Here is a 22,742-nt window from a genome sequence, read left to right as displayed (position 1 = left end):
TAGGCAAAAATTAACGTCAATTATTGCGGGAATTAATAACATTCAGCGATTGATCTACTCACAATGGATGGAGATGAGCATCACATTCAACTAAAAAAAAAACAAGAATCATGCCCCTGTGATGAAACTATGGCATGCAAACTAAAGATCACCATCAAAATAACAGAATCCAAATTCATCAATACAAATAAAGAAAAGAGAGAGAGTTCACCCACAAAATCAAAAGAGAAATAGAGCAAGCGAGAAAGGGGACAGGAGCAGATGAGACCAGCTCAGGGGCCATAACAGATTTTTATTGTCATCCTTCTGCACTGGGCGGTGGCAGATAAGGTGATCTCCGATGATAGGGTAGGAGATGGAGCAAGGCTACAGCAGTAGAGAGAGAGGATTGCAGGTCTCCAGCAAGCTGGGGGAGGGGTCTCAGACGTCGTAGATCTTTCGTGAGAGAGGAGAGGCCTTGCATCTCAACATTATATATATATATATATATATATATATATATATAGAGAGAGAGAGAGAGAGAGAGCCTAACAAAACATCAACATTACTAAGACAAAGGGTCAACAAACGTTGAGCCCGCGAGCAAACAAACAGCAGACCCAAACCAAGGGCCGAAAACACGAAAGCAAATAGAAAAACATCAGGACAAAAGTCCAAAAAAGAACGAAAATCTGACAAATTCAGCAAGGGTTAGGAGGAAGAGAGGGCGACTGAACCCGGTGGAGACCAGGGCAGCAGAGGCGCAAAATTGCGTACACATCAGCCAAGATGCAATGCACGAGCTTATTGAAAACAACCAGAGTTTGACGGAATATCGCATTGTTGCGGGTCATCCAAACAGCCCACCAGGTAGTGAGGAGCCAAGTTCTCCAGATCAGTTGCCATCTCTTGTAGCTGCGCACCTACGACGGGCCCCATAGAAGATCAAGCGCGAAGGAGTCCTGTCGCACGTTGACATCAGGTTTGTTCCACATACTCATGAAGAGATTCACAAAGATGGGGCAGGCCCAAAACAAATGATAGGTGGATTCTTCCGCCGCATTGCATAAGACGCACCGACTCGGAAGCTGAAAACCCACTCTTTTGAGGAAGCTGTCCGTCTGGACCCGATCATGCATAATCAACCAAGCTAAGAACCGAGAATGCAGAGTTGGGCCTTTAGCCCATAGCAAATGCTCAGGTAGTCAGTCAGCTCGGCCAGGAGGAAGAAGAGACCAATAAAAAGATTTGGTGCAGAAGGCACCGCTAGGCGCAATTGCCCTATGCAAAAGCTGGGCGGTAGGGTCAGGATTGCCCTCATTCATGAGGATGAAAGACATGGCTTTGAGCCACATGCAACGCAGGTGAGAGGTAGGAAGCTTGTGATGACGACGATAAAAAAAGAATGACTCAAGGGAGCCATATTTAGCATGCAGTAAGGGAGCACACAAATTACCAAGACGGTGCGCCATCCAGCATTGCTTCACGACGAGAGCAATACTTCTAAGTCTCGGAGCAAGAATCCCTAGACCCACCATACACCTAGGGAGCAACAGAGAATTCCAACCCACCAGATGACGCTTAGTCTGAGGATGACAGCCAGACCAGAAGGAATCCGCTATCAAATGGGAGAATTTCTTCTCCACGCCCGAGGGCATCAAGAACATAGACATAAGAAATACCGAGATAGAGGATAAGACGTGCTTGATGAGGGTAAGCCTACCTGCAATGGAAAGGTAGGAAGCCTTCCAGGAGAAAATTTTGGTCTAGACTTTTTGAATAGTGGCATTCTAAGTGGCTGAGGGGATACACATTAGTTGCAAAGGGAGACCCAAATAGAAAATTAGAGGATCCGAAGTAACGCAACAAAAAATCTGCTGCCCAATGGCCAACAAGGAAGGGGGGGCATTGAACATGGACATGCAGCATTTACTGTCGTTCAGAGATAAACCCGACAAAGAGAGGAAAAATTGAAGGCTGAACTTGAATCTCAAAATTTGCTGCACGGAGGTGCAGCCGAAGAGGATCATATCGTCAGCGTAGGTGAGAATATGATAGGAGAATTCCTGGATACTGAGGGGATCAATAAAGCCAGAATCCACAGCCCTCTTAAACAAAACCACGATGCCCTCAACAATGACGTTAAATAACAAAGGGGAAAGATGACAACCTTGCCGAATACCGCGCCTAAGCTTGAACTATGAGCCTCTAACTTTGTTGATCTTAATCATAGAATGAGCAATTGAAACCAGTTCACACACCCATTGAGAGAAACAATGATCAATACCGAAGTTGTCAAGCATATGGAATAAGAAAGGTCAATGAACTGAGTCAAAGGCTTTATGGAAGTCGAGCTTGAGAGAGAAAAAAGGTTGGCCGTTGATATTCAAAGAGTGCAGGACTTCCGAGGCCAGGATGAAGGAGTGATGAATCCGCCTAAGGGGGATAAAAGCAAACTGAGAATCCAAGAAAATTTGAGAAGCGACGACTCTGAGCCTGTTAGCCAAAACCTAAGCAATAATGCGGTAGAGCCCCCCCAAAACCGAAATAGGATGGAATCTCGAGATATTAAAGGATGCCACGTCCTTAAGGATGAGAGAGACAATGGCTAAGTGCGTGTGTACTTGCAACCGACAATTGCGATGAAACTCTGCGAAGGCTTTGATAACATCATTCTTAGTGCAAGACCAAAAGATACAGAAGAAGTCCACAGAAAAGTCGTCGAATCCAGGAGCTTTCCAACCTGACAGGTCTTTAATAGTCGAAAAGATCTCATCGTCAGCGAACATAGATTGCATTGATACAGATTGGGCTAGGTCAATAGTCTGAACGAGGAGAGGACCAATAGAGCCGTCAACGAAGGGTTGGACAACATAAAGGGCCTTGAAGTAGAGAGAAACCATAGGGATGACATTATCAGCTGAATATGTTACTCCCTCAATGGAGATAGAAGGGATAACATGCCTCCTATGCCAGTGCGAAGCGAAGGAGTAAAAATATCTGGTGTTGTTGTCACCAGCGGCAAGCCAATGCACTCTCGATCGCTGCTTCCATCGAATTTCATCCTTGATTCGCCATGATTGCAAAAGCAGAGAAAACTCAACAGATCTGGCTTTTAAGCTTTGAATAGAGGAATCAGAAAGGAAGTCCGAAAATGACAAAGAGTGATGAACGACATATAACTCTTGTTCCCAGGCATCCAGGTGCTGAAATTTGCTGATGCTATTAGACTGAAGTCAAGCTTTTATATTGCGGGTCAGGCGGAAGAGCTTCACAAGGCAACAAACGACAACTCTAACCACATTGGAAGGCCTGTTCCACGAACGGAAGACCACAAATTCGAAATCCGGCTCTTTCAGCCATCACTGTTCAAAGATGAAAGACCTAGTAGAGAAAAACCCTTCCCCCCAATGAGTAATGACCTGACTATGGTAAGAGACAAAAGGAGGAAGAAGAAAGCAGGTGATGTCAAGTAGGATCATCAAAAGATCTGGGGAGACGAGCACATGGTCTAGCAGTCTGCAGTACGGACATAATCGTGTATTAGACCACGAGAAAGCCTCACCGACGAGAGAAATATGATAGAGCTGGTGTAGTTGGACAAAATCCTGGAAACCCCGTATAGATGTTGATGGAGAGACGGGAAGGTTGAAATCATGGATGAACAACAAGCAATTAAAGTCTCTCATAAGAAGGTGCAACTCCCCAAAAGAACCAAAAACCCCACTCAAATCAGTCCAAAAAGCAGAGCGAAGGTGGGAACGGTTGAAACCGTAGACAAAGGTGATCACAGAGAGGCCCCCGCTTTGAAGGGAAGAGCAAATGATAGGAAGAACAAACCTTCATCAACTTGAGAGATACCCAGAGAAGGCTTACCAAAGATAAGATGGCCACCAACATAGTGGACCGCGGGCTTAAAAAAGAAATAGAGAGAGAGACTGCATTGATTCTGGTGGGTACGAATGTACGATGATCTCAACTCTTATTATGGAAGTATGATCAAATAAGTTTGTCTGTCTCTAGGGCTATCAATTGAATGCATTTAGTAAAAAGTTTATGAGCTACAATGATACTTGAATCCGCGACTTTCTCAACAAGAAAACGGACTCTAACCAATACTGCACCATGAAGTTCATTGTCGGGTGTTTTCAGAAAAAGGTTTATATAAACACCATTAGGTCATTGATAAACATCAGCTAATTCATTCCTTCATCTATTTTAGACGAGTTCATAAAGGATAATCGGAAAGTGACGGTAGCTACAGAAATTGCAGGCAACGACAAAGGAATTAAATGGGACGATCCACCAGTCCAAAGAAACAGAAAGAAAACGGGCACATTCACAATGATTTTAAAAAATGATTCATTTATATATGCATCATAACATCAGAAAAAGCATGAATCTTGTCGCAAATAATACTAGGGCAAAATAAAACGAGCAAAACATCGTGATTAGGGTGAGTAGTGATGGATCATTCGTATGAAATACTAGGAGAAATTTGAAGAATGGAAAAGTGATGCCGCAGAAAAAAGAGAGAAATGGCCTCCGCAGGAGAAAAAGAAGAGGAGAAGATGACGACAATGGGGCTTCTATGCCAGGGTGGATGTGGTATGTAGGGATGCACAACGAGCCGTGCTAGCTCGAGCTCGGCTCGGGCTTGACTAGTTTAAGCTTGGCTTGAACAAAATTCCAGGCTCGGTGTGCATAACCGAGCCATTGAACATGTATATATATAAAGGCAGTGCTAATGGCTAGGGCGTTCACTTCTTATTCAAAAGGTGCTGGAGTTCAAATATGCTGCTTATATATTTTGCAGCATGATAATATATATATTTTTTTTAGTATTTGTAAATTTTTCTTGGCCACAATAAACAAAACAAATGTTTTAGTGTAATGGTGGGTCGTTTGTGCAACGTTTGGGGTGGTCGGGGATTGAATCCCAGCTTCTCAAAAACTCTTTATACAACATTTTGGAATACTATTTAAGCTCGGCTCGAGCTGAGACGAGCTTGTACAGAGTCATTTTTCAAGCAGCCCAAGCTCAGCTCGTGTGCATCCTTAGCTGTAGGGCACACAAGTTCTATCTCTCTTATTTATGGAACTGCATGTCAGAGAGAGAGAGAGACGTCATGACTCACGATTTTGGTAAGTGAAAAAAAAAAACAGAATGTTTCTTAAAAATCTGACCTTTTTTTTTATGACAAAACATGAGTAGCATGGTCATTTTAAAAAAATTATAACTCAATTAATTAGAAATAATTAAATTAAGATCATTTGATTAACTCAGTTAAAAGCTTTGGTGGCCATTTGCAAACTTTGAAATGTTTGGTGTGCGCCCAAATGGGGGGTTAATTATGTACACTCATGTGTATAAGCAGCTAGGGGTGGCAATCGTGTCGGGTTGGCGGGTCGACCCGATGGGTTGGCGGGTCAGCATACCTCAACCCGAACCCGACCCGTTTATTAAACGGGTCGGTTGTGGCAAACACGAACCCGGCCCGTTTAATAAATGGGTAACCCGACACGACCCGCCAACCCATTTAATAAATGGGTTGGGTCGGGTAAACGGGTTCTTAGGTTCTCGGGTCGGGTTGACGGGTCGACGGGTTGGCGGGTCGACGGGTTGACGGGTCGGGTTGGCGGGTTGACCCGCCTGCCTAACCTATTTATTAAACGGGTCAGCCGGGTTGGCGGGTTGGCATACCCCAACCCGAACCCGACCCGTTTAATAAATGGGTTAGGCGGGTCGACCCGTTTATTAAATGGGTTGGCTTAAGCCCAACCCGAACCCGCCTAAGAGGCGGGTTGGCGGGTCGTGTCAGGTTTTGCCACCCCTATAAGCAGCCCTATATACTCTACCATTTTCCGGCCATTGTGTTGGCAGAAACTGGCGAAAGGAATACCAGCTTAATGGGTGTGATGCTCTCTACTCATATTCGGTCTTATCACAACCCGTAACTGGCCATAAAATGTTTAGTCTCATGAATGCCCTGTACTACTGTTGTTGAGACAATTTTGAACCCAAGTTTACCTAAAACAATCACTCATTCACTTGCATTCTGGATTGGGCAGAAACCATCAGGGTAGGCAACCTCCATTCCGGCTGGTGTGAACCTGATAATTGCAGCCAATCTCGTGGTGTAATGTGGCCAGAAAATGCTTGAGTATATAACCATTCTTATACACTCAAGTGTACAAAACATTTTCTCATATAATATATATGAAAAAATGAGTATATATAGGAAAACGTGTTAGGTTGGAACAGGATTTCCTCGAATGAGTGTTCCGTTCATCGAGTGTGGAAAAATAACCTTCAGGCAATCTATGACCGTAGTTTTACTCAAAACCAGTGTGCGTGATCAGCCGCCAGCGATCGTCCAACATAACGTCGAACACTTTTGAGTGTTCGACTATATGGGTTACTATATATATAGAGAGAGCAATAAGAAAACAGAAAGAGTAAAAAAGAAGAAAAAAATCTCATTTGCAATCTGCACTAACGGATGGATACTCCCATTTGTGATCGTTTTTAACAAAAAGAGATTTAATATACTGAATTTATCAACATCTATGAATACCAATGATCCAAATGATCTCTTTACAGAGAGCAATAAGAAAACAGAAAGAGTAAAAAGAAGAAAAAAATCTCATTTGCAATCTGCACTAAAGGATGGATACTCCCATTTGTGATCGTTTCTAACAAAAAGAGATTTAATATACTGAATTTATCAACATCTATGAATACCAATGATCCAAATGATCATATATGATCGCTTACAGTTCATCCCAACTGTATTGATGGTGCCCACTCCGTTCACATTCCAAAAGAAACAAACAGCAGTAGCAGCAGAACAAAACGTTCTACTTGGCCAATCGAGCGTACAGGTCAAGGAAAAAAAAGAGCAAAAAATAACAAAAATAAAGAATCCCCATCTGAGAAAGATTGAAAAGGGAACCGATTGAGAGCTTTAAACCCAACAATCCTGCCATCCAATCTATCTGCACACGATAACTCTGATAACAACCAACACCGAGCAAGCGATTGCAACAAAGAAGAGGGTCACAAAGTCCCGAAAGGACCATTTCTTCACCTCTTTGGCCTCCACCCTCAGACTCTTGGCCCTCCTCAAGGCATCCACCTCCTTCAAGAGATCAAACTCCACGCCCTTCTTCTTCAGCTCTTGCACACACTGCACTAAGAGTTTTCCGTCTTCCTTCTCCCTCTTGAGAAGTCTCTCTGTGTGGCTCTCAACGTCCAACTTGTATCTGATCGCCCATATCATTACCAGTGAGCACACAAGAGAAAGGAGCGTGGGGATCCATGATGTGTGGCAGGAGTGAGTTGGGGTTGCTGCCCTCTGCAGAGAGGTGTGGAGCAGAACCAAGAAGGAAGAGTGGAAGAGGAAGAAGAAGCAGTAAAGCTGAGTGATCTCCTTGAGGGCGGCGTCGATCTGCGACTCCTTCAACGAGACCCTCTGCAAGATGAGTTCCTCTTCTTTGATCCACTGCTTGAGGAGGAGCCTGTGGGTGGGGCTCTCTGCGATCTGTTGCAGAGGGTGAGGAAATTTTGATGGGTCCTTCTTGGGGTTGCTCTGTTGTGTTGCTGGGCACATCATGGAGAGAGAGAGAGAGAGAGAGAGAGAGAGAGAGAGAGAGAGAGAGAGAGAGAGAGAGAGCATTTACCATTCAACATTACCAAAATACATCCAACAGAATATTGGATGGGAGAGACAAAAGAGAAACATAAGAGCAAAACAACCACAATCTAGATTGTGATTGAGAGTACAAGTCGATCAGCCCCTCCCCCCTACTATGTAACTTAAGAGCCAGATACACATGAGACATGACCCGTTGCCGAAGCCTTCCGAAATCGAATTTGATGCTCCTGAAAAAGATGTCGTTTCTTTCGGTCCATATGACCCACCATGCTGAAAGCAACCAAACCCGCCACAATAATCTCCATTTTTTTTTGTGTCGTACAATCCTGGGACCAAGCAAGAGGTCCCGAATAACGGAGCACGGACGAGTTTGAACAGGTGGCGCACCCCAAGTTTGAAAAAATAAGTCTAGAACGACCGGGCAGAACCAAAATAGGTGAGTCGTATCCTCTACAGCCTTCTCGCAAAGAATGCACATGCTTGGAAATTGAATCCCCCGTTTCCTGACATTAATTTGGGTTTAAACACGGTCCAGCTTTTGCCCTTGGAGCTGGCCCCTTACCCCACATACAATCACTGGGAAACCAGTCCATCCCGGACGGCAACAAGGAATGGTAAACTTGCTTAATGGAGAACCTATCTCCGCTCGCCATGGCCCAGTGAAGCCACGGCAGGCCATGGACCGACCTAAGATCTCTGCCACTGAAGGATCGAAGTGTCTTCCGCCACTCCAGCCAGAGGGACGAGTGACACACTGAACTGGGTGTGGAAAGAAGGGATTCATGTAGACTACCATATTTTTGCCTAACAAACGTAGCCCAAGAAGATTGAGATGTGGAAGCTTCCCAAGCCCACTTCAAGACTAAAACGATGCTCCTCTTTCTCAGAGCTGGAATCTCCAAGCCGCCTCGCTGCCTCGGGAGAACGATCTGTTGCCAAGAAACAAGCGGGTACTTTTTGTGCGACACATTCCCAGACCAAAGGAAGTGCGAAAGCAAACGGTTAATCCTCTGCTCTACTATCGTCGGTATAATAGACATGCCAGCTATTATACACAAGCTGACCCCCGTTGGCTAAGCGTACCAACATTGTTTTTTGGGGAAACAATGTTGCCTGGCTTTATATATGTACACAAATTGTGTACATGGGTGAGTAGGCTAAGTGGGTCACAAGGGAGAGAAGCAGGCACAGTGGCAAACAGAGGTTAGGTACAACCACAGAGTGTTAAGGGCAAGACCCAACATGGAATCCGGCCGCCCCCCCCCCCCTGTCATTGCTTTATCACAGTTGAGGCATGTAGTTTCATCTGTTGGACCATCCACTATAAAAACCATCAACATTCCCCAAGTAAAATGGCTTTCAAAGTGGCAATGCAGCAGCCAAACACCTATGAACAAACATATAAGCAGGCTAGCTACAGAGAGCAATAGCTATGCAGAAACTATGGCGACAATAACATGCAAATTGATGTCGTGCTGGTAAGAAATTTTCAAAATACAAATTAAGCAAGAACCGAGAAAGAATAAATTAATCAAGAGACATCTAACAAGATGTAAGCATTTCCTTTAGAAGTCTCGCCGAGTCAGATTTGGGTCAGATCATTGTAAATTGCATCTCCTCTAAATTGCTTTCATGTTCAGATTCAAATCAAGGTTAGCGATATTATTATTGGCATGTATAAAACCATGAATATATGAGATCAAGGGTCAGACAGCGCAATGTTTAGACCCATTAGCACATGACTATGATTTATACCCAATCCGGTAAGTAATGCAAGGTTTTGGAGTTAAACCAAAATCAAAAACCAATTTACGGCAAGTTTGGAAGCACAAAAATACTAAGAAAAATGCAAGCCAGAAAAAGTGGTAACTTTTCCATTCTTTCCATTCAATAATTTCTTTTTAAAGGAAAACTTCTCTATTTTGCCCTGATTTTGACAAGAAAAAAATTTCTCCATCTCCCAGATGAAGAAAATTTTCCTATAAAGATTTTTTCAGTTTTGAGGCAGTCCTCACCCTAATGAAAACACTCCAACCCAATTTTCTCATGTCACACAAACAAGAAAAAATTTCATAAAGAAAAGTTCTCATATGTAAACTTCTTAAGCAAATTTTTCTTATGAGATTTTTCCCGCTTCCATTGACACAGTCATTTCTTTTTTATATCCTTTTGCTTAGTGGATTGCAGCTTATTTATAAATCCAACTGATAGGAACAGGTAAGATTTCATTGGAATAAAACCAGTCAATGCAACTAAACCTGTGAATGTAGCATAAGGAGGATTAATTCTGCCAATCCACTTCATGACAATTAGTTTGATTCTATTGTGAATAGTACTAAGCACAATAATGGAATAAAAAGGGAAGGAATGTAATGCCTGGGTTACTTGCTTTAAACCTCACCGCAACCCTTCCTAAATATGGAACTTCGATGGTGTTTTTCAGTGGAGGATCAACCAAATTGTAGTTCAATGGGTCTTTCTCGGGATCAAAGTGTTGAAGCAAAGGGACTCTTTAGGATCACACTGAGGTGCGCAGTAGTTGAGGGAGAGAGAACAGAGAGGGTTTTATTAGTATACGGCCTGCTTCAGGGTGTTTTTACCACAATCGATAAGTATCTCAGATGATTTCCGTTATCGATGTAAAAAGCTCTCTTATAGAGAGGGCAGTTTTTGGGTTCTCCTCCTCTCCTGGGTAGCCATTGTCCAGCAATCTCGCCATGCTTCACGGTTTTCCTGCATATAGGGGAAAACCGTCTTGGAAATAATCTCGGTGTGCAAGCAGTTTTCTAACTGCATTTGGTGGGGATCCTACGTGATAAGGTGAGAGTGGGTCCACCTGTGATCTTATCGCATGGGACCCATTTGGAATTTGCATGGCCACCTGAATCCAATACAAAGTTTCCGAAACCTAGCCCAACCACATAGAATTCATACCTATGTAGATTCATGGGATGATGATCTGATTTTAGTAGGCTGGTCGCTTGAAACACAAGCTCAACTGTTTCATTATAGTTCAACACCTTCACTCTTGTACCCTTCTCAGGAGATGAGAGAGAATCATCACTGACATCCGCAAAATTGAACAAATATGGTGGAAAGCTTAGGAAATTAGTTGTGTAAACACCTTTGTTGCTGCTGTAGTAGGCGCCTATGATGTCAATGGATGGATTCATAAATGATATTTTGTTCATACTAACAGCAAATCTTGTTCCATTTATACATTTGCAGCTGGCATTAGGGCAAAACTCAATATTCATTGATAATGTATAGAAAAACCTTGAGTCAACTTCCTGTGGAACATCAATAGGGTGATACTCGGATGCTAGACTTCGCTCTTGCATAGCAAATTCAAATGCTGCATGGATATCATTATATAGTGGAAGATATGTAAGTGTGAGTTGGGCTTGTGAAGTGTTGCAGCCTTTATATTCAACTAGAGCTGTAGTTATGGTGGTATCAAAAAAATCTTCTTCACTAGTAGCAATGTAAGCGGTGGCTGCCATGTAATAAAGATTTGGTGGTTGGTTGGCTTCCACAAGAACATCCATTGTTTGCCCCGGCAATATTACAACAAAATTTATTATGAAAGGCTTAACATAGGATCCATCTCTGCCAACAACTGTAAGTGTGTGATTCGCTATGGCAAAGAAGTGTCCACTGGTCATGGCACCATTGACGAGGCGAAGAAAAGGTATGTTTTGCCCTGCTCAAATAAAAATCGAGTTGTTTATACATAGAAGAAAAGGATCGGGGAGCTTGTTAGATAAGTTAATTAGAAACCAAATTTATATCCATTTTTTTCTTAACAACAAAGATAAGTACTTTACATTTGTGGACAATGTTGTCTTTTCTGTTCTATAGACTTTGGAAGTTTGGAGATGAGTAAAAACAGGTCATGTTTTTTACTTTTTTTTCCCGGACCTGAAAATAGGGAGCAGATCCAGTGACCGGGCTTTACAAAGTACTCAGGCAATAGAAAACACAGACAATTGCTATGCATTAGCAATTTTCTGTGTTTTTGTTTTACAGGGAAAATCGCTGCACGCATTAGCAATTTTCTGTGTTTTGTGTTGCAAAGTACTCGCCCGATCACGGAACCGTGCCTAGCATCCTTTAAATCTAGAAATCTAGATGGAGAGGTGATGCGTGCTAGATTTGTTAAATTTATCGCATTTACTATATTTCCTATTTATGGTATGGTAAATATGGAAAATATAATTTCTCCTTTTTAACTTAGGTAAGTTTGCCCCAAGGAGGGTTGGCGTAGTGGGGTGGGAATAGAGGTGGGCATTGAGCCCGGCCCAGCCCTCCATGGGCCAGGCCTGGGCCAGTATATTTGTCCCTAGTTCGGCCCAAACCGGGCCTTTGGCCTGGTCTGGCCTGAAATGGGCTGACACAGGCTGGCCCGTTATTATATATATTATAATACATTATATATAACATAATATATAATATAATACAGTATATAAAAAAATATATGTTATATTTTATATATAATATAATATATATTATATATTATATAATAGGCCCGGCCCGGCCCATCATTGATGGACTGGGCCGTTGATCGGGCCGGTCTGGACCATTAGCGGGCCAGGCCAGCCCGATGCCCACCCCTAGGTGGGGCCCTGGCTGCTAGATGGTTTGTCAAGGTTCGATTCTCACGAGCGTCGCCCCTCTGCGCAAGCCAATGCATAGCATAGGCCCTGGGGGCAAGGGTCCTAGCCTCATAGTTTTACGCTGCTGTTATGACGATCGTAGGTATGGCAGGCTAAGCCAAGCCGACCAATTCTTGGTGTCATCTTATTTTGCACTGTATATATTCTGTAATTTGTAAAAGATCAATAGAAAAATCAGAATCCTTCTTCTCCACTATGTTTTTTCTTCGATATCATTTTTCTATGTGATATCAGAACTGTGCGATCTATAGGGAGTGCTGTGAAGAAATGACCACCCGACGTAGCTGCATTCGTTTTTCTTCAGCTGCCATAATTATGTGAACCTATTTTATATTTCCAACTTGACCAAAGTTTCAGCATCTTTTCGTAGTGCTTTTTTTTATCGCCAATAATGTCATCCGATGAAAATGCTACACAAGAAGAGAAGCATCGAGATCTATGAGTCTCCGCAACCCTTAAAGTGTGTCTACCTCCACAATTTTCCAAGTCGTCAATGGGCGTCCTTTGGTTCTCAAATAAGTGGTCAAGCTAATGCCAATGTCGTTGATGCTCAAACCAGTTTCCATTATTCTGTTGTGCCTAATACTCTCAACTTCAAGAATCCAGTACCCCAATATACTTGTGATGAATATGAAAAAACTAAGGTCATTCATCTACCAAGGTAACCCACAAGTTAACCTAGTAGGTAATCTCTTCTCCCATTCCACTCTTTTATCTTTTTCCCAACGTTGGATCATAGATGCAGATGCTACCGAGCATATGACCAATGGTTTTTCAAATCTAAATAATCCATCTATGGTTTCTTGTCCAACCCTCGGTCTACCAAATGAAGCTTTCACTCGTGTGACCCACATAAGAAAAGTCAATATTTCTCCCAATTTTGTCTTGAAGAATGTCTTGTGTATTATTGATTTCAAATTCAATCTCATATCTATAAATAAATTTGTTCAAGATTTAAATTGTCAAAATTGTTTTTAACAATGATTATTGTTGGTTCCAGGATCCACGCTAAAAGATGAAGGTTGGAGTGAGAGAATTGCATAATGGGCTATATTTTATTGAGATGAATGGTATTTCCACACTTAGTGCATCTTCAAAATTCTTTTCTTTTTTATGGCATTCTCAGTTAGGACATTTATCCAATGTTAGACTCGAAACATTGATAAACTCAAAATCCTTTTCTTCTTTATGCTAGAATTGAAACATTGATCACAGTAAATTTATTTCTTGATGCATGTTTCATTTGTCATATGGCTAAACAAACCCGATCCCCATTTCTGAATAGTTCTATATCCACATCCGCTCCATTTCAATTAATTCACTATGATATATGGGGTGAAAAAAAACTTGAATATTCGGGGCTCATTATTTTCTCACCATTGTTGACGATTTTAGTCGTCACACATGGGCTTATTTAATGTGACACAAATCTAAAACGCAAAATGTCCTTTAAAATTTTATCGCCCTAGTTAGTAACCAATTTAACACTCGTGTTTTGAGCATCAGATTTGATAATGGATCTGATTTTTTTTTAATGCAATGCAATCATATCTCAGTGACAAAGGATAAATCACCAACATAGTTGCCTTGAAACGCCAAACAAAAATGGCATTGTCAAATGCAAATATAGAGACCTCCTCAATATTGCCTATGCACTTAGATTTCAAGCAGTCATCCCTCCAAACCGTTATCCGAGAAAACTCCCTTCGAGGTTATCCACAACAAAAAACCCCAGTATAATCATATGAAGGTATTTGGGTGTCTTTGTTATGCTCATAATATGCACTGTTTGCACAAGTTTGATAGCAGGGCTCAAAAATGTATTTTCTTTGGCTACTCCTAAGGTCAAGTTGCCTATAAAGTTTTTGACATTAAAAAACAAGAAATATTTTCTAGCATAGATATGCGGTTATATGAGAATCATTTTCCTTCTCAAGGTCAATGTGATAAGGGCAATGATGGAAATGGTGTTATTCTCATGGTCATCTTTGAATGTGTTGAAATGGATCCGAATGTGAAATTAGTCCAAAATTTTGTCCCAGAGCTTGAGAATGAACACATCCCAAATCTTAAAAATAAAAAACATGACAATCAAATCCAGCCAAGCCAAGAATCCAAAAATCACTTCGTGAGATCCATAAGAAAATCTCAACGAATTCTCACTCAACCATCCTATCTTCGAGATTATCAATGCTACTTTGCAGCCTTCGTTCTCCAATTGAATGATTTGAGTGATGCTGTTAAGAACACACAATATCTTTTGTCTCAATATTTGATTTATGAGTCATTTTCAGTAACACATAGGGTCTTTCTCACTATCATTACCCAAATCCTTGAAATTGAGTATTTCAACGAAGCCATGAAGCATAAGCATTGACAAGATGTCATGACCACAAAAAGTCGACAACTAGAAGAGAATAATACCTGAGCGATTACAGATTTCTCAAAAGAAAAAAAGGCTATAAGGTGCAAATGGGTCTATAAGACCAAGTACAGATCATATAGATCAATTGAGGGGCAAAAAGCTCATTTTGTTGCAAAAAGATATACACAAGTTGAGGAACTTAACTATAATGAAACCTTTTCCCATGTCATCAAATTTGTTATGGTTAGATGTCTTTTGATCATCACAATTATTCAAAATTATCATCTTTACCAAGTTGATGTGAACAATGCCTTCCTCCATGGTGATATAGATGAGGAAGTATACATGCATTTGCTATCAAACATTGATACTCAAGAGGTCCAGCTAAATAAGTTCATTTATGGACTGAAACAATATTTATGAAATTAGTTTTTTAAATTAACCTCATACTTAACAAAATTGGGGTATATGCAGTCAAAGGTAAATTATTCTCTATTTTTCAAAGATGTCAGGAGCATCTTGTGTATTCTTGTTAGTCTATGTCGATGACATTATCATTGCAAAAAACAACATTGACAACATTTAAAAGTTAACAAAAAAACTCAATGCAAAATTCAAACTGGACTTAGGCCAACTCAAAATATTCTTATCCCAAAGAAAGTATGCTCTTAATATCTTGAATGACATGGGATATCTAGGTAAACACCCATGCAATTTTCCAATGGGGCAACAACTGAAGCTAAATAATAAGGACGGAGAAATTATAAATGATGAGACATGGTATTGAAGACTTGTTGGGTGCCTTATATACCTTACAATTGGTCATCCATATATCATTTATCTAGTCAATATCCTCATCCAGTTTATGATTCAACCATAGAAACTGGATTTAAAAACTACTTTACATTTATTAAGGTACATCTAAGCAACTCTTGAACAAGGCATTTTAATGTCATCGTCAAGTGAGATCCAAGTAAGAGGCTACTGCGATTCATACTGGATAACTTATCCCATGACCAGAAGATCCACGTCGGGTTACTGCATTATGATGGGAGACAACACAAAATCATGAAAAGCAAAGAAACAAAGTACCATTTCTCACTCTTCAGCAAAAGCAGAGTATAGATCCATGGCATGTATAAGACATCTTCTTCAAGATTTTGGTATCAATCATCTAGAACTAATGGTTCTATATTGTGACAATCAAGCGGCAATTCACATAGCTGCAAACCATGTTTACCATGAACATACAAAACACATAGAGATGGATTATCAAGCGATTCGCGAAAAAATCTAGCATGAAATGATCCAGAACCAATATGTCCACACTAATAAATCAATATGTTAATATTTTCACCAAGGCTCTGAGTCGAGATCAGTTCATCTGATTAAAAGGCAAGTTGGACGTGATAAATCCACACGCTCCAACTTGAGGGGGAGTGTTAGATTTGTTAAATTTATCTCATTTACTATGTTTTCTATTTATGGTATGGTAAATATGGAAAATATAATTCTCCTTTTTAACTTAGGTAAGTTTCAATTTTCAAATTGCTTAACTCAAGGAGAAGATAGAAGAGAGATCATCATGATTTCTTCGAGTTAGGGATATGATAGAGGTCAGTGACTTGTTATCATTATCTTTTATTTTGAATATTCTGTATTTTGTAAAAGATCAATAGAAAAATCAGAATCCTTTTTCTCCACTACATTTTTTTCTTCGATATCATTTTTCTACAATGTGTGTGTGTCTGCATGACTGCATGCATTCTTTGCATTCATGTGCACAGTGTGTGTGGATTATGTGGAGAGAGAGGTGATGTGTTGGCATGAGTGCGGGTGGATTATGTGGAGAGAGCGAGAGATCTTCCTACATCAAAAGGTGGAGAAAATGATGGAGTGTAATTGATTGCTTCAACAAAAAAAAATACTGCTTAACATATAAGAACTATCCTTTCTAAAAATATATATACAAGAACTATCCAAAACTGTTAACAAATCTGCATCAAAAAGTTCAATTCATTTGTTAAAGTGGGGTGGAGTATGCTACAAATTTGTAAACCTGATTTTGAGCATTCGTATAGGTCACCTGATTGGCTGTTTTTGATGTAAGTGTTAAAGTTTGCACCATCGGTTACTTTTTTGTTGGAACATGTCCATTACATTGATTTTCCACCATTCGCCTGCAGTAATTCAGTAGAAAAGCTGAACATCCTAATTTTCTCAATGGCATAAAAGCTTTATTTTTAATTTTCTTACATCAACCAAAGAAAAATCTTCATCTTTAAAATGATTTTTTGAATTGTGTAAAAGAACCTTTATCCTTTATGATCACCATACTTGACTAAATAATTCTAATAATTAGTCTCGAAAATAAATATCATCTCTCTCAGATATGGGAATGGGAGTGAGACACTACTAGGTGTATAGGGTTCATTCAGATCCATATTGATTATTTGGTTTTTCTTGTAATTATTTTGCTGGATATTGGTTTCTCAATCATATACGGATCTTAGTTGAGTTTTGGATCTATGTCACAACCCATTTAACCCATAGTATTATGGAATCAATCCACTTATGTAACATATTTTTTCCCATTTGACCCAAGTCAAAATCCAACCCGAATTAACCTTAACCAAGATGAACTCTCAAGTGGACCTATTAGAAAGCCTATCCCATATCTAAACCTAATTATGAATAATTTGGGTCCAATTGAACATACTTGGATCCAACAATGTCATTTGATAGATCCTTCGAGTTTGACCCATATCCTAACCCACATTTGCAAAAAGTTGTAACAAATTGTTGTTTTTTACGGGGTGAGAGAAATTGGTGGGCAAACGTAAATAAACAACTACAAATTTCAACCATGAATGAAGTTAACATCAAAATTACAACCAAGTATTTAAATACAACCATGCATGAATAAAGTTTACATCAATTTTACATCCATTGTATATTTAATTGTCCCCTGAATTGTCCAAAGTTTAGCTAAGTTCTCCTCGCCATCCAACAACTCATCATCCAATGGTCTCTCATCCTCTACCTCAACATGATCTTTCTTTACGTCAGTGCCTACCTTCTTTTTATTCCTCTCGACCCTCTCTTCCTTTCCCTCAACATGATCTTTCTTAAGGTCATTATCTTCCTTCTTTTTCTCCATCTCAGCCATCACTTTGGCCCACTGCTGCCAAACCTTCTTCCTCTCACGTTTATAAAATTTTATCATCTGCTTTATGTATGTGTCTACATCAGTTTGCAATAAGGGTTATATTAGTAACATTCTAACAATAACTTAAAACATAAAATAAAAACAATAAATATTTCACAATCAATACATGAGCTACAATAAAATAAGGGTTATTAGTAAACTGCGTGAAATTTAATTCTTTGCTTAAGCCCAAGCATTGTATGTACATGAGGACATATATTCCACAATCATAGTTGTAACAATCACATAGTAAGTCAATAACATGAGCACATATTCATTGAGTTAACAAACATGTGCAAAGTCATTACGAGTTTATTTGCTTATAAATATCTTGCACGATAGTAGCCTTTCAATCGCTATAAATGTCGTAGCCAAACTGCCATGTAAAAAATTGAACCTGCAATACACCATTTAACCTAACGAGTGTTTTAGAAAAACAAACACATTATTGAATAAGTAATGTTATCATACAATATCTCTAAGGTTCTAATCAACAAGATCTGTAGACCCCATAAAATTATACAATCTAAACTCCTTCTCATTCATATATATTTTCCAAAGAACCCAATGATAATTGCCCCAATTGACAGGAATCAAGATCTGCAACATAAATCGAGTTTAAGGTCATTGTGCAATTAAAAATTTATGTAATGTAAATGTAAATATTAAAAATACCTTGTCACATTCATAAAATAAATACGATAAATGATCAGTTTTTAAGCAATTGCTAGCCCCTTCTTAATTTTTTGCCCTCTCAAAAATTTGATGTGAATTTCAATGTTTACCGATTATTTTCTATTAGACGGTAGAAAAACAATAGAAACATCACTTTCGAGACTCACAAAGAAATACAGGGTAAGGTAAATGGTCTTTGGTAGTCATGCATCCTTTTTGAAATTCTTCATGTGCAGCTTTTGGAGTCTCTTTATGAATCTTTGTAGGTGTTGCATCATCAAAATAAGTAATACATTGATGTTATATTTAAATGAATCCACATACAAATATAACAACCAAACAACCAAATGACATGTAATATACTTCACTAACCAACAATGTTTTTTCTCCTAACAAAAGCACTTCACTAATTTTTGGCTTCTGCATACCTTTTTCAAGTCCATCATCTTGTTTTCATCTCCAATTAAAATTGAATATCAACACATACATGAAAATACCATTGGTTGTATATACACATAACTCGAGACATTAATTATACCTAAGCTATCTCAATTGGAACATTGCTTGGGGATGACATTGGGGCTGGTGAGCTATGCTTGTAGGCCTTTCTTGTGCCACACCTATACGTAGTAGACATCACGACATACCAAAGATATATATAATAGACATAAGACATTAGAGAAGTTCATTGAAAAGCCCTGTATAAATTACAAAGCAATTTTGTAATAGAATACTCATTAAAAACTAATACCTAAATACTAAATATGAGGATGTCATGGAGGTCAAGAAGGCTCTCAAGGGACTAGAGGATGTCATGGAGGAGGGACTCTACCCTCTCTAATGGCTCACTCATGCATGAAAAGACTCTCCTCAGACCCTTATAGTTTTTTTTTTTTTTCCTTTCTGTATGACTTTATTTTTCTGTTCTAATTGGGTTTATTGCTAAAATGATGGAATGCAAGTAGACTTAATTGGGGGATACTGTTCACCTAGACACCGTCTATGCAGGTGGACTTAATTTTTATGTGTCAAATATTAAATAAAACATAGGTTTACATAATTAAAATATCCACAACAGGAAAACATATATAATACATCCACAACAATAACCAAACAAAAACACTATAAGGCCATTAACTGCTCATATCTATAGAAAAAGTTTGAAAACAACCGAAATCACAAGAATGGAACAAAAAACTAATTGAAAAAGTCGATCAGCGTCAAAATAGAGCAAAAAAAAAAAAACCCGAAGAAGTCAATCAACGACATAATGGAGGGAAAAACTTTCACAGGAATTGCCGCATGGGTACAATGAAAAGGGTTAGGGTTCTATAGGGAAAGGGTTACCACTCTTTCCACATACAAATGAGAAAAAAAAAATGAACACAAACCCTACATATATAGAGGTAAATTCGCACGCTAAAATAAAATATTGCATCCCTTAAAGTCGACTGCATACGAAAGTCCTTCAATTTTGCAAACTTTTTATGATTTTTGAAAGTATACTTTCACAACTACCAATATGAAACTCTTGATGAAATTTGCACATAAGGGATTTTTGCAAGGATTATCGTGATTTTAGTACTATATGTGCTAAAATTGTGAGGGATTTTTGCAAGGATTGTCGAGAGTTTCGCATCGGGCATCTTGCAAAATTAGTGATTTTTGCAGAAACATTATGCACATTTCATTTTTAGTGATATTTGCCATATAATATAGTCATTTTTTATTTAAAATCACTCTTAGTTACTTGATGAAATAAATTATGCTGATTACTATTAATGATGATAATTATCATCATCAATATGTTGATTATTCGTAATCTATTGACGACGATAATTATCGCTGCCAATATGATGTTTATTTGTAATCTATAGATGGTTATGTTAGTTTAAAACTGATGATAAATTTCGTCGGTTATATGATTTTAAGCCAACGATAATTTATTGTCGGTATAAGGAATACAACCAACGATTTTTATCGTCAGCTATATCTATTTTTTCAAATTTTGAAACTAATATAGCCGACGATTAATTATCGTTGGTATAAGCAATATAGTTGATGATTTTTATCGTCGTCTATATTAATTTTTTTTAATTTTAAAACTAGCATAGTCGACAATAAAAATCGTCGACTATTTTTTCTTATATCGATGATACTTTATCATTGGCTATGCTAGTTTTAAAATAGAAAAAGGGATATAACAGATGACAAAAATCATCGGCTATTTTTGTTATAGCGACAAAAATGTATTGTCGGTTATATTTGTTTAAAAATAAAAAAATAGATATGGCCAATCATAAAAATCATCGGTTATATTGCTAATATCAATGATAAATATTTGTCGGCTATGTTAGTTTAAAATCGATGATAATTATTGTCATCTTGTAATTGGCAACGATTAATTATCATCGTAATTTAAAATCGACGATAACATCGTTAACAATACCTCTTCCCGACTTTCTTTCGTGTGTTCCTATTCAGATTACCGTCAGGATAAGAGTGACGATAAAATATCGTCGACAATAGATGTTTTCACTACAACATTATATGTCATTAAAATTAAATTATTATTAATAACCATAATTTATAGTTGTTAATTTTTTGGTCGGTAATGACCTCTTTTCTTGTAGTGTATATATTTATCTTTATGAGATCTCTGAAGCCAAACACCACGTGTTCAGGCTCAACTCAGTTAACCTAAATGAGCTACTCATGAATCGGTTGCCCATTTTTCTAATGTGAAAAAATGGGGCAGTGATGTTAGAAAACACATTTGGAGCCATTTTACTGAACGAGATCCAATCACAGTACTGTCTTGTGATTGGCCTGTCACCTAAGCATACACTTATTAGGCGATCCTTATATACCAATTCCCATTTTACTCACTTTTCAAGTGATTCCAAATCACATTGTCCACCCTATGATTTGGTTTCTAATACAAATGGAACGTGTCTTAAAAGCAAATTGTAGTTAGAGGTTCAAAAGTCTTGGGCTGGGTGGTCGTGTCCTCGACCCAGAGTTTTACCTCACAGGGAGGCAGACACACCAAGTGACCCGGTTCTCAGTGAGGGTTTTCCTTCATCATAAAAGATATATATAACTAGAGGTTTAAAATTCTTGGATACAGCTCGACTATCCAAGAAAAACATAGAAAAAATATAAGCATTTATGCCTTTTCATTATCAAGTGCCTGTGCAAATATGAATACACCAACCTTCTCTATTAATTTTGACAGTTGGGTGGCCCATTTACAGTTTAGTGTGTTAGGTGAAGAACCGCAAGTAACCAAGGCTTGATCCTCCAAGCAAATGAGCCCTGCGCCCAATGCAGACTGTACGGTAACTATATTTCAAAGTTAATTAGGGCACTCTTGAGATTCATTTTTTTTTGTGACGGGCTGACCCAAACACGACCCAAGTAACATGTGAGTAAAGGTTGCACTATGATTTTTGTCACATATTCGATTTGACCCAGCTGACTCGGGGCGTAAGTTTGCACCTCCTTTGGAATGACCTTTACCTCTACTTTGTCCACCACCTCTCCCACATTCTATTTGGGAAAAAAAAGCAGTGGTGGATATTTCTCCTGTAGGGATTGCTTATTAATCATTTGCAGCATCTTCTCTTGGTTTAGTAGTAATTCATAAAATTTTTACAAAGTTGGGTAAGGACTCACAAATGAAAATAAAAGTATCAAAGCTTTCATAGTCTTTCAAGAGATGATTTTCATCTTAAACGGGTTCACTAACAACACACAAGAAATCCACTTTAGATACTCTATCATATTTTTCTCCTCATTTCTGACATTTTGAAGATCCTTCTTTAATTACAGGATTCAAATACAAAATTTTGATGAGTAAAAATGTTTCAACATGATCCATGCTTCATGGCAGACAAAACACTAATGATATGTCTCAACACAAGCTCAATAACAGTAGCACAAATCCAACTTAGGGCTAATTGGTCAACCATTTTTCACACCATGTATTCTAGATTTACCTTTATCTCTTCTCCCTCTCTAACATAGAGACTTAAAGTAGGAAAAGATCCATCAACATACTTGATGAGATCTTGAGAAAACATGACACACTCTGTCTGAGATTTTCACAACAGATAGTTGTGTTTATCAAGTCTGATTGGCATCAATGAGGAGAAGGCATTCCACTGGATGACCGAATT

General features: G+C 38.9%; 2 protein-coding genes and 1 pseudogene across 2 annotated transcripts in view; all 3 read right to left on the bottom strand.

Moving 5' to 3' along the window:
- Positions 1-6,974: 6,974 nt before the first annotated feature.
- Positions 6,975-7,592, bottom strand: LOC149831143 (uncharacterized). Its single transcript, XM_090012948.1, has one exon. The coding sequence runs from the start codon at positions 7,590-7,592 to the stop codon at positions 6,975-6,977; it is 618 nt and encodes a 205-aa protein (XP_089869074.1).
- Positions 7,593-10,423: 2,831 nt separating this feature from the next.
- LOC149831142 (laccase-14 pseudogene) lies at positions 10,424-11,302 on the bottom strand (annotated as a pseudogene).
- Positions 11,303-17,607: 6,305 nt separating this feature from the next.
- Positions 17,608-22,742, bottom strand: part of LOC149831141 (laccase-14-like) — a 40,947-nt gene continuing 35,812 nt past the window's right edge. The window contains exon 10 of the mRNA XM_090012946.1: positions 17,608-17,921. Coding sequence (XP_089869072.1) covers positions 17,608-17,921 — 314 coding nt within the window. The remainder of the gene's footprint in view (positions 17,922-22,742) is intronic.

The sequence above is a fragment of the Nuphar pumila genome, chromosome 7 (assembly GCF_984573655.1).
Source record: "Nuphar pumila chromosome 7, dmNupPumi1.hap1.1, whole genome shotgun sequence".
Classification (NCBI taxonomy): Eukaryota; Viridiplantae; Streptophyta; class Magnoliopsida; order Nymphaeales; family Nymphaeaceae; genus Nuphar; species Nuphar pumila.
Note: the sequence above shows the minus strand (reverse complement) of the source record. Positions and strands in the feature narration are given on the sequence as shown.